The 11961-nt window shown below is 38.4% G+C and overlaps 1 protein-coding gene and 1 long non-coding RNA gene across 6 annotated transcripts in view; one reads left to right on the top strand and one right to left on the bottom strand.

The window, feature by feature from the left end:
• The first annotated feature begins 62 nt into the window (after window positions 1-62).
• LOC133562019 (uncharacterized) lies at window positions 63-5632 on the top strand. Its single transcript, XR_009808816.1, has 3 exons — window positions 63-289; window positions 4020-4129; window positions 4186-5632. It is a non-coding gene; the product is annotated as an uncharacterized LOC133562019 (long non-coding RNA).
• The window catches only part of kif13a (kinesin family member 13A), a 121212-nt gene continuing 114850 nt past the window's right edge, over window positions 5600-11961 (bottom strand). For 4 of the 5 annotated variants that reach the window (XM_061915806.1, XM_061915809.1, XM_061915807.1 and 1 more), the window contains 2 exons: window positions 9491-10514; window positions 5600-9078 (listed from right to left, as the gene is read on the bottom strand). In XM_061915806.1, the coding sequence (XP_061771790.1) occupies window positions 8945-9078; window positions 9491-10514 (1158 nt within the window). In that variant the 3' untranslated portion in view covers window positions 5600-8944. The other variant, XM_061915810.1, reaches the window with a different exon arrangement.

Raw genomic sequence — 11961 nt, 5'->3', positions numbered from 1 at the left:
CTGGTGAGCTCTGACTAGAAGAAACCACGTGTGCGCGCACGCAAGCTTTCATTAACTGAGGACGAGCACGTAGTGGTGACATATAGGCCTTGTTAAGTGTGCTTACAACCAGCTACACAGGACACACACCGACATATGATTTACGCACGGTATCTATGTGATCTGGTGATTTTGAAGAGGTGTAGGATAAGTAAAGGAATTGCTGTCCTCAAAATGAGTATAATTTTTTCAACAAGAGTAGAATTTTTGACCCAGCTTGTTTGTGCAAGTGTACCTAATATTGTGGCCGGTAAGTGTTATAACCGCCACTCTTCTCCCCTGCATAGAAATGTGACTCCACCAGTGCTAAAACCCTTCCTTGGTGCAGCTGTCACACACACGCTTAACAAACTCCTGACTTTTTTTTTTGCTTTTAAAAACAAACTGGATGTTGATGTTGAGTTTATTTAAAAAAAAAAATGAACGGTATATAGATATTTTAATTAATGCATCAAGTTTATTTCTATTGTGATCATCCATCCATCCATTTTCTACCGCTTATTCCCTATGAGGTTGCGAAGGGCACTGGTGCCTATCTCAGCTACAATCAGGCGGAAGGCGGTGTACACCCTGGACAAGTCGCTATCTCATCACAGGGCCAACACAGATAGACAAGGCAACATTCACATTCACACACTAGGGCCAATTTAGTGTTGCCAATCAACCTATCCCCAGGTGCATGTCTTTGGAAGTGGGAGGAAGCCGAAGTACCCGGAGGGAACCCACGCATTCACGGGGAGGACATTCAAACTCCACACAGAAAGATCCCGAGCCCGGGATTGAACCCAGGACTACTCAGGACCTTCGAATTGTGAGGCAGACGCACTAACCCCTCTTCCACCATGAAGCCCGGAACAAATATCTTATTTCTACTTATTTTCAGACATGTTGAATTAAGTGTGAACATGTGATGTATTTATATAAAAAATCAGCACCAGTTTTTCTACTTGGGGGATTGTAAGCAATTATTGCTAAGCAATGCACTACATTAATCATCTTGAGCATTTTTTAAATGCATTTTTCTAAATTTCTTTTTTTTTAACTCAATGTTTTACTTAACATACAGTCGTCCCTCGTTCATCGCTCTTAGTTGGTTCTGGAATTTTCGCGAAGTTTATAAATAAAAACATGTAATAGATATTGGTGGTATAGCTCGGTTGGCCGTGCCAGCAACTTGAGGGTTCCAGGTTCGATCCCCGCTTCCGCCATCCTAGTTACCATGAATCGACTAACATGGACCCCGATTTAAACAAGTTGAAAAACATAATCAGGTGTTACATTTAGTGGTCAATTGTACATAGTATGTACTCTATTGTGCAATCTACTAATAAAAGTTTCAAAGTTTCAATTGCCATATAAAAACTGTTTACGACCTTCTTAAACATTTTCAACCTCTAAACATCCATCCATTTACTACCGCTTGTCCCTTTTGGGGTTGCTGAAGCCTATCTCAGCTGTATTCGGGCATTAGGCAGCGTACACCCTGGACAAGTCGCCACCTCATCGCAGGGGCCAACATAGATAGACAGACAAAATTCACATACTCGGGCCAATTTAGTGTTGCCAATTAACTTTTACACCTTTTCAAATCGTGCTTGAAGCCGAGCCAATCAATGGCCACGATACTGAACAGTGCGTTCTGATTGGTTCTGGTGGCCAATACTACTTATTGGTTCTTTTTAGTTTATTTAGCCATTTTTAGGCTTGAAAAAATTGTAGAATATAATTAAAACATATTTTTTAAATGTGGCAAGGAACAACTGTACTTTACAACTGTAATTACTTTTGAGAAAAACAACATTTATCAGCATTTATGTAGCCTACATCTGAATTCAGCCTTTATTTAATGTGAGCATTTAACCTACAGCCAACATTCCAGTAGGAATACTAATAGTTTATAGAAGCATAATTTAGATTTACAGAGGCTACAAATATACTGGGTGTGTCATATTTTGTATGTGTAGAGTTTGTGTTTCAGTACATGGGGACATTTGTAAAGTTTGAGTGGGAAAAACACAGGTGTGCACGATAAAAACGAACAACTGCAGGGACACTCAAATAGAACGGAGTCACTTTTAATGTTACGCGTCACACCTGTGCTTTTCTTATAATGACACACAACGCACACATTTGACCTGTATGTCCTCCATGGCAGCCTTGTCATATACATATTCAGTCCTTCCATATTTTGTAATGTTACAGCCTTCTTCCAAAATTGATTAAATACTTGTTTTCCCTTAAAATTCTACACACAGTACCCCATAATGACAATGTGTAAACTTTCTGGGGTTTTTTTGTTAAAATTTTTTTGCTAATTTATTTAAAAAAAATCTTAGAGATCACATGTACATAAGTATTCAAATACTTTGCCATGAAGCTTAAAAGTAAGCCCAGGGGCATCCTGTTTTAACTGATCACCCTTGAAATGTATCCACAGCTTAATTGGCACTGCACTTTTTTGGGGGGAATTTTGCCTATCGTTCACAATCCCTATGGAAGACCTGACGATTGATGTTAATTTTTTTTTATTGCATTTTAATATTAAATCCAAAGTCCGCTTATAATAATAGAGCCTATGAGAGCCATTCAATTCTGCCTATAGAGCCTCTAAAAAACATCCACACTCCTCCATTGAGGTTTTATATATGTGATGTAAACATATGCTGTATGTAATGTAGAAACAGACATTTTTATAAAATTTAATATTTACGTATTTGTATTTCTTTAAGCATACACATGACATTCATTAAAAAAAAACGCATCACGTTTGCTTTTTTTTTTTTCATCACTGATTTTGTCTCACTGCAGCCTTATGAGAGCCAACAAAGATAATAAAACACCACTTACTGTACAATGTCTGCTGTCATTAGGATGCCAACTGATAGGATGTTCATTTATTCCCTTTTAGATGAAAAATGTCTTATAAACCTTGCGAAGTAACGAGGGGGAGGGCGGAGAGAAACAAGTGTTTTTCATGTCATCTTTGCCAGTTCCAGGTCTTAAATGGCTTTCAAAGAGTCCCACTTGTGGGATTATATTCTCAGCCATCTTCTTTCCAGGTCAGATGCATGAATTATGATCTAGAATAAACGTACAGGGAGCAAGGAAGCGAGGAAACAGCAGAACCCACTGGATGTAAACAGGGACACAAGCTTGTGATCATGGCGCCGCTCTAAATAGTTTGTCTGCGTTAGAGCTGATATTAACAATACTACTAATACTTGGTTGTTATTCAAGTCACTTAATGTAAATTGAGTATTGTGTGCGCTTTTCTAATGGTTATTCATCTGATTTTATGGGTGAAATAGAGGATCTTCAATTGGCTCTGCTGTAAGTGGACTTCTATTCATGTTTAAAATTTAGAATGCATAAAATAAAAATTCATTTGTCGTCTTGTCTTTCATAATGATTGTGAACGACAGGCAAAATTCCCCAAAAAGTGCTTTTAAAATCAGACCGGGACGACGTTTAATCTTTCAGCAGGACAAGGTCCCTATCGGCACTGCCAAAATATCAAAGGGATGGCTTCCACTCTGTAAATGTCCTTGAGTGGCCCAGCCGGACCCCAGACTTGAATTCAATTGAACCTCTCTGGAGAGATCTGAAAATAGCTGTGCACTGACGCTTCCCATTCCAACCCGATGGAGCTTGAGAGGGACTGCAAAAAGGCATCCGATTAAAAAAAACCTGAGGCTGTAATTGCTGCCAAAGGTGCATTAACAAAGTATTTAACAAAGGCTTGAATACTTTAGTATATGTGATTTCTTAGTTTTTATTTTTCATAAACTTTTAAAAAGTTTTAAAGTTTTGCATTGTCACCATGGAGTATTGTGTGTAGAATTTTGAGGACAAAAAAATAATTTATTCCTTTTTCAAATAAGGCTGTATGTAACATAACAAAACTTGGAAAAAATGTAGCGCTGTGAATACTTTACGGATGCCCTGTATGCGATACAAATCTAATTTCTCAATTTCTGCAGTGACAAAACTAAAGATTGTGCCTCTATTCAACGCCACTTGGAGAGAAAAACAGCTACAGCGTGTAAAACCAGGACTACCCAATCGTTGTGGGGGGAACATTTTCATAAAGGTAAGGACCAAACATCTCCCTTTGCCATCAATCTTATTTTGTTTGTTTGTTTACAGAATTATGCGAATGCAAGGACTTCACATGTTCACCTCACCAAATGGCTTGGTCTTGTTAATCAATAAAACAAGCAATATTTAAGATAGTCAAGACATCCTGTGTATGACAGGAGTCTTCTGCTGTTTTGAAGGATTCACAGCAAAAACACTAGTCAAATATCCTCTACATAGCAGCATTGCTCTGCTGTTTTTAAGGACTAACTGCAAGTCAAAGATCCTATATATGACAGGAGTGCGCAAAAATGCAAGTCAAAGAACCTATATATGACAGGAGTGTGCTGCTCTTTAAGAATCTACTCCAAAAATGCAATTTAGAGATCCTTTATACAACAAGAGCACGGTGCTCTTTTCAAGAACCTACAGCAAAACTCCAAGTCAGAGATCCTCTATATGACTGGAGTGTTTGGCTGTTTTCAAGGGTTTACAGCAAAAACACTAGTCAAGGATCCTCTATAAGCAGGAATGAGCAGCTGTTTTCAAGAACCTACTGCACAAAGGCAAGTCTGAGATATTGCATATAACAGGAGCACTCTGCTGTTTGCAAGAACCTGTATGACAGGAGTGTGCTGCTGTTTAAGAATCTACTCCAAAAATGCAATTTAGAGATCCTTTATACAACAAGAGCACGGTGCTCTTTTCAAGAACCTACAGCAAAACTCCAAGTCAGATATCCTCTATATGACTGGAGTGTTTGGCTGTTTTCAAGGGGTTTACAGCAAAAACACTAGTCAAGGATCCTCTATAAGCAGGAATGAGCAGCTGTTTTCAAGAACCTACTGCACAAAAGCAAGACTGAGATATTGCATATAACAGGAGCACTCTGCTGTTTGCAAGAACCTAATGCAAAAAGGCAAGTCTAAGATATCGTATATGACAGGAGCACTCTGCTGTTTGCAAGAACCTACTGCAAAAAGGCAAGTCTAAGATATTGCATATGACAAGAGCACTCTGCTGTTTGCAAGAACCTACTGCAAAAATCCACATCAAAGATCCTCGACATGACATTAGTGCCCTGCTGTTTTCAAAAACCGACTGCAAAAATGCAAGAAAGATCCTCTATATCATCGGTTTGCCATAGTTTCATATATTTTGACAAGGTTTTCAACTAAATAGGTTAGATATAGCTATTGAAAAGAATATCTGTAGTCAGATTACTATTTAAGTTTTAATATTTGAGTGGGCCTCGGGACCCTCTGTAGTGCCAAAGTAGGCCCCTGAGGTTAAAAAGGTTAAGAAGCACTGCTCTCAATAGCAAGACTGATCAGTTGTTTTCAAGGACCAACCACAAAAATACAAGCCCTCTCGATGACATGGCTGCAGTATTTTAAGGACTAACTAAAAGTGCAACAAAGATCCTCTATATGACAGGAGTGTGCTGAGTGTGGTGTTATTTTCTAATAAAAAAAAAGCTGACAACAGTAGAAACATGCCCTTCATTGCACAGCAATGCTATGTATGGCTTTAAAAAGACACTAAAATACATAATTGGGTGTGCAGTAGAACAGAAAAGTTAACAAGGTGGATGGATTGTATATGTTCTATTCTAGAACATTATTGTACCAATTCAAACAGCCATACATCATAAATACAAAATCTGTACATTTATAACAGCGCAAATGCATTTTTTAAAAACACTTGGTATTTACATCTCCATAAACGGGAGAGCAGCTTTGACCTTTATGGAGCGAAATATCTTGGGTTTCTTTCATTTGTACATACATACATACATATACATATTTATATTGATATATCGCTCTTTCTAGTCCACAGTTCACCATAGAGCGTGTTTCTGTGTCACATGACACTTCATCGCACAGTCATTTGATCCTCCACAGGACATAATACATTATTGAGTACCTGCGAACATGTGGCGTTATAAACACACATTTGCCAATAAGACTGAGTGGCATTGAGAAAACCACTAATAAACACACAAGTACAGGTACACTCTTTTTGTTTTTTTAGAATATGTGCCGGAAGCAGGGAAATAAGGCATTGTTGTGACAAAGCCAATAAAATCTGAATTCCGTGCGTCGAAAGCAATGCAGTTTTTCCGTCTTGGAGGCTGAATTCTGGTTTTGTCAGTTTATTGTATGGAAGAGCGTCTCTGAGGATTCTTTCCAGTGCAAGCGTTCCAACAGCACCACGGTTATGCCGGGTAGGGGATGTTGCGATCCACAGTGTTACAGTACTTCAACAGGACACTTCAACAAAGTGAAGGCAATGCAGGTTTTGCTGAGCATGAGGATATGTGAGAATATACTATATAGGGTAAACACAAACTCCCCCACAAAAAACCAGTTGACCTGAATATAGGACAGTTTTCCTCCTAAAAATCTATAAAAAGTCAAGTCATGGACAGTTTTTTTTACACATGCAAAGCAGCAAGTGGAACCAAACTACAGTTTGTACTACTCTGAAAAAAGTTAGACCTTTTCTTAATGTCACTTACACACACATGCACGCATGCACACACATTCTTGTATTTGTAAAATTGCGCATTAATCATGTATATTCGCAGATTAATCACGCAATTTATTTTGACCGTATGTGCTCCTTTACTGGTTACCTGAAAGGAGGCGTGGGTCGTTATAAGGTTAGTGATCTGTATCTGACTGGACTTCAGATAAAACTACCGGCATTAAGTTTTGAAAAAAACAAATGATGTGCATTCAAGGAGCAAGTATCAACGTATGACACTCGTACCATAAAATGCCATTTCTGTCCAAACTTTTTTCTAAGTAAATTAAATCATGCAAGTGAGCAATCATAACCTGTGATTAATTCAAATTAAAAAATTTTATTAATCCTGTTCAGAGGTGGGTAGAGTAGCCAGATATTGTACTCAAGTAAGAGTACTGTTACTTTAGAGATTTATCACTCAATTAAAAGTAAGGAGTAGTCACCCAAATATTTACTTGAGTAAAATTAAAAGTATGTTGTGAAAAAACTACTCAAGTAATGAGTAACTGATGAGTGACCTGTTCCTTTAATGATGACGGGAACAAGTAATGCACAAAAACATAAAAATAGCAATGAACAAATTCGAGCCAGGAATATCTCTCAAGCAACTCAAATAATAATATATATTAAATAATATATGTTTGGTTTTATACTATTCCAAAAAATAAATTAAATTAATTTTACCTTTGCAACCTCATTATACTATTGGCTAAGTTTTATATTCATAAATGTAAGTTTTTCAATACCCGGCCTGTTTTTTGTTCATTTAAAAAATATTTAGAACTCTACATTAAAAAAACTCAACCTCTAACAACCAAAAAGCTGTGAAAACGATGATGCTGTGTTCCAAATTTAAGTTATTTATTGAGATTGAGTGAGCCTATGGCTTTGCACTTTGTTTATTTTATATATATTTTTTGCATTCTATTTTAGTTACTTTGAATTTACAACCCCCTGGCACTGTTTTTTATGTTTTTTATTCTGTTTTGTACTGTTTTTGTACTTACTTTGATTATTATTTTCAACTGTAAATGTTGAAATGTATAAGTAAAGGTTTATTAAAAAAAAAAAAAAAGTGCAGTTAATCATGTGACCGCCTGGCTCTGTTTGATTGGTGAAACAGAGTCAAACGTCAGAAGTGACTGCATTTGAGTGGTGAAACGCAGGCATGCGATAGATCCTACTTTGAAAGTTTGTCTGACAAACCAAAACAAACAAAGCGTGCATTAACAGATCGATAAAAATCAGTAGCGAGCTGAATAAAGATAATTGCAGCTGAGTAAAAGTAGCGTTTCTTCTCTATAAATATACTCAAGTAAAAGTAAAAGTATGTTGCATTAAAACTACTCCTAGAAGTACAATTTATCCCAAAAGTTACTCAAGTAGATGTAACGGAGTAAATGTAGCGCTTTACTACCCACGTCTGATCCTGTTTAATCTAAATTCAAAAGTGTGATTAATCTGATGAAAAAAAATATATAATTCGACAGCGCTAATTTTAAGATAATGGTAATATCTATATATATATATATATATATATATATATATATCTATACATATATATATATTTCTTAGATGTCTGACAGCGCTCCTTCATTAACAAATATATATATATGTATATATATATATAAACTTTTTCAAAATCTGGCCTTGAAAAAGAGACCCTGTCTTATATTCAGGTCACTGGAATTTAAAACGACGGCTGCAAAATTATTTCCGGGAATTAACTTGAATTGTATGTATTTACAGGAAATAAAATCATGAAAGAAGTTGTGCAAAATTACAAATAAATCATTGAAATGAGTTACATAAACATTTCAGTATCATATTGCCTATTCAATATGGCATTTTCATTTCTACCCTGCAATGTGCTTCATGTTTTTGTTGTTGTCTAATTGATTGCCATAAATTCTCATTAAATAAAATCCTTAGTCCATTCATTTGCAATACATTTTCCAGCCCTATTTTGCAACCTTTCCAACAGCAGATATGAGACTCTTTGGTTGCCCCATACATGTCACACATGAATGCAAAGCAATGCTTATTATTAACAGTAGTACATTCTTAATCTTCATATCCCAGATTAATCATCAGATGAGCCTCAGGGAATAATGAATGGACGTAGAAAAATAGGATACTTGAAGTGGCTATAGTATTTCAATATGGACTCCCAGTTATATTAAAAACCCATCAGCAAATGGAAAAGTATGTGCATAATGAGCATGTGCATATTCAGTGATTAGATTGTAGCTTCATTAGAAGGTAAAACAATAGCTGGGGTTGAAGTCTTTGTTTCTTATCTGATCAGCGTGGCTGATTCTGTGTCCATGAAGGGCGTGTCTCTTGAGAGACGAGATGGTTTCACAAACACGCCGTGACCTGGCGGACATCGAAAGTACACTCTGCCCTGGACTGTACCATTGTGCTTACCTGAGAAAGGGGTAAAACAAGTATTAATAGCAAAACTTCATTAAAGTTCACACATTTCACTATTTTGTTACACTTTATAAAACATTTCTTATGTATTCCTTATTTTGCACTTTCATTTTAAGATGTTATTTATTAAGTGTTCAATGTGATTTTACAATTTTGTTTACATTGATTCATTGTTTTCCATGGTTGTGTCAACATTTCCTTTCTGTCTTGATAGCTGAGGGGATTACACTCAGAGGACGTTACATTTGAAATAAAAATGTTTACATTTCATATATTTTTTCCAAGGCCTTATTTTCCATAGGTCATAGAAAATTTTAATATATCTATATCGACATATATACATTTTTTATTTTGTGAGGGTTTCCAGCCATATCGTCCAGCCTTAGTATAGTTTGACGTAACTCACCCACTGCCAGGTCCAGTTTCACACCAACCCAGATTCCCTTGGCAAACTCCACCCCTCCGACATAGTGGACCGTTCCTCGTCTCTTCCCGACCCACACCATCTCTCCAGGCGCCATCCAATCTGGGAGCTGGGCGACAGGGGTGCTCTCATCCCCGCTGGAGTCCCCGGAGGGTTCTGTGCTGCTGGGGTTCGGGCTCGGACAAGGGCTCCCGTGCAGCGGCACGTCTCCCTGCACTGGCTCCTGGAACGGAGGGTCTCCTCCTGTCAGGGTCTGGGCTTTGGACAAAGCTGTGCCTGCGGGCGGTGATGCTGGAGGAGGAGGTGATGCGGAGGTTGGAGATGGGGTGATATTTGAAGGTCTGACTGAGGTGTAAACTACAGTGGTGTTACTTGCAACAGGATATTTGTGTATAGCAGCCGAGGCGTTGTCAGAACTGTTAATACTCGCAACGTCATCAGAAGAGTCTGTCTTATTCAGTTGTGTGCAGATCTCGTCCCCCTCCTGCTCCCATCTCTCTGCAAAGTGGTCCAAATCCTCTTGTGTAGTACTGTCATCAGCCCCTTTAAAGTCCGTAAACTCCTGGCTGCAACTGAGAACACAGTTTTGAGGGAATGTTTTCTGCTTGCCACAAGTAACACTGATAGGTCGAGAAGCGGAGGGGCTGACAGGCTGTTGGTCTTCGCCTTTAATTTGTGTGTAGCCTCTTCCAGAAGGACATCCTTGGGGGTCATGGGAATCCCTGGAGGCGCAGCTAAGGTGATCAGAGCTCTCACTGGAGGTGAAAGGCATGTCGGACAGCGTGGCGTTGGAGGCACTGTGGGAAAAGTAACCGCTGGTGCAGCTGCTAGTGGTGGGGCTACGAGACACCTCTCTTCTCTCTTTGGAATCAACACGGCTCCCTAGAGTGGCGTTGTAGACGTCGAAGTTTGCAAAGTCCTCTGGGATGTACGACTGGAAGTGGTCTTGAGGGTTTCGGTCCAGATTGAGAGTCACATCAACATCAGTCTCCTCATCAGACTCGTGCTGTTTAAAAACAACCAATACAATCAGACAACACTGCTCTTCACAGTTAATGGAGGCCATGATTTGATGGGCTAATGAGACATGGAATTGTCATGGAAAGTTTTCTCTTTCAAAGAGGGACACTTTTTTACTGTTTACTCTTGCGGGAAACATTCAAATCAGGCCATTCTGGTTTTATTTCGTAGTACAGTAATACCTCTGTTTTCAGTGGTAATCTGTTCAAAAAGGTTGGATGAAAATCAAATTATACGAAAACCAAAGCAATTTTAAATAATGCAAATCCAATTAATCTATTCCAGAAAAAACAGTTTATTAAGAATAAGAGAATAATTATGGTCATACATGTAGGGAACAATGTGACATACATACAAATGAGGAATGAAATGGATAACTGAACATTTAAAATCCCTTCTAGCTTTATTGAAGACCCTTGTTGGCGAAGACGGCGATGAGCAGTTATCAGTTATTTCTTCAATTCAATAGTGTTTCTCACCATCTTTATCAAAGTGCTGCCACTTGGTTTGCATTATGTCTCGTTTTTGATGAGTTCCGGTTCTGTGCTATTGTTTCCTGTTTCGTTTTGAATTCATTGCCTTTACTGCTGTCAGAGGAGGCTGCGGTGTTAAATTGTTTGTAAAAACTAATCAGGAGGGTTCTTAAAGGGGTATTGCACTTTTTTGACATACATTCAAGGGTTGTACACAAACACCTGTTTTTCTTTTTTTATGCATTCTAAATTATAAATAAATGCAATCAAAAGTCCGCACAATGGAGCCTGTGGAAATAGGATTGTACGGTATATCGGTACTAATAATGTATCGCGGTACTAATCAATTGAAATGGGTACTATACCACCATCGGCACTGTTCTTTCATCTGAGTGCCGCTTTGTGGAGGTGACTACAGAGCCGAGGCACATTATGCTGAAACACCCACACACAGTGCATACAAGTAATAACATCTTGGAGAAGAAAAATGGCAAAAAATTTAAATTCTACTGGTCAATAAAGAGTGTGCATGAAGCACAATATGGAGGTATTTGGGCTTCAAAACTAACAATATAGGTGACGCTTTAAACAGGGAGACACTGCGTTGCAAGTACTGTTTTACACCTTTCCTGCTTGTCGGCTCCCGGACAGTGGTTGAGGAGAGAAGGGGAGACGTTCCCTCCAGGGCCGATGTATTGTAGGACGTAACACCCTTCGCTTCATAATGGGTCCGTAAGGCTCTGCTCTTAGGCCGGAATGACAAGGCCGTCGATTAGTTACAACTTGGTCACTTTATTTATATTTTCCACAGGGCACAACCGGACATCCACCATGCTATTAACACTCTTGCATGCTAGTGCTACCTCTCCTAACTTTCCCACTTACTTACTCTCGTCACTCACCCCACAACACTGCACACACACACATACGCTACTCTCACAACAGCTGATTTAAAACATG

This window comes from Nerophis ophidion, linkage group LG11 (assembly GCF_033978795.1).
Source record: "Nerophis ophidion isolate RoL-2023_Sa linkage group LG11, RoL_Noph_v1.0, whole genome shotgun sequence".
Lineage (NCBI taxonomy): Eukaryota > Metazoa > Chordata > Actinopteri > Syngnathiformes > Syngnathidae > Nerophis > Nerophis ophidion.
This window is presented reverse-complemented; position numbering and strand designations above follow the sequence as displayed.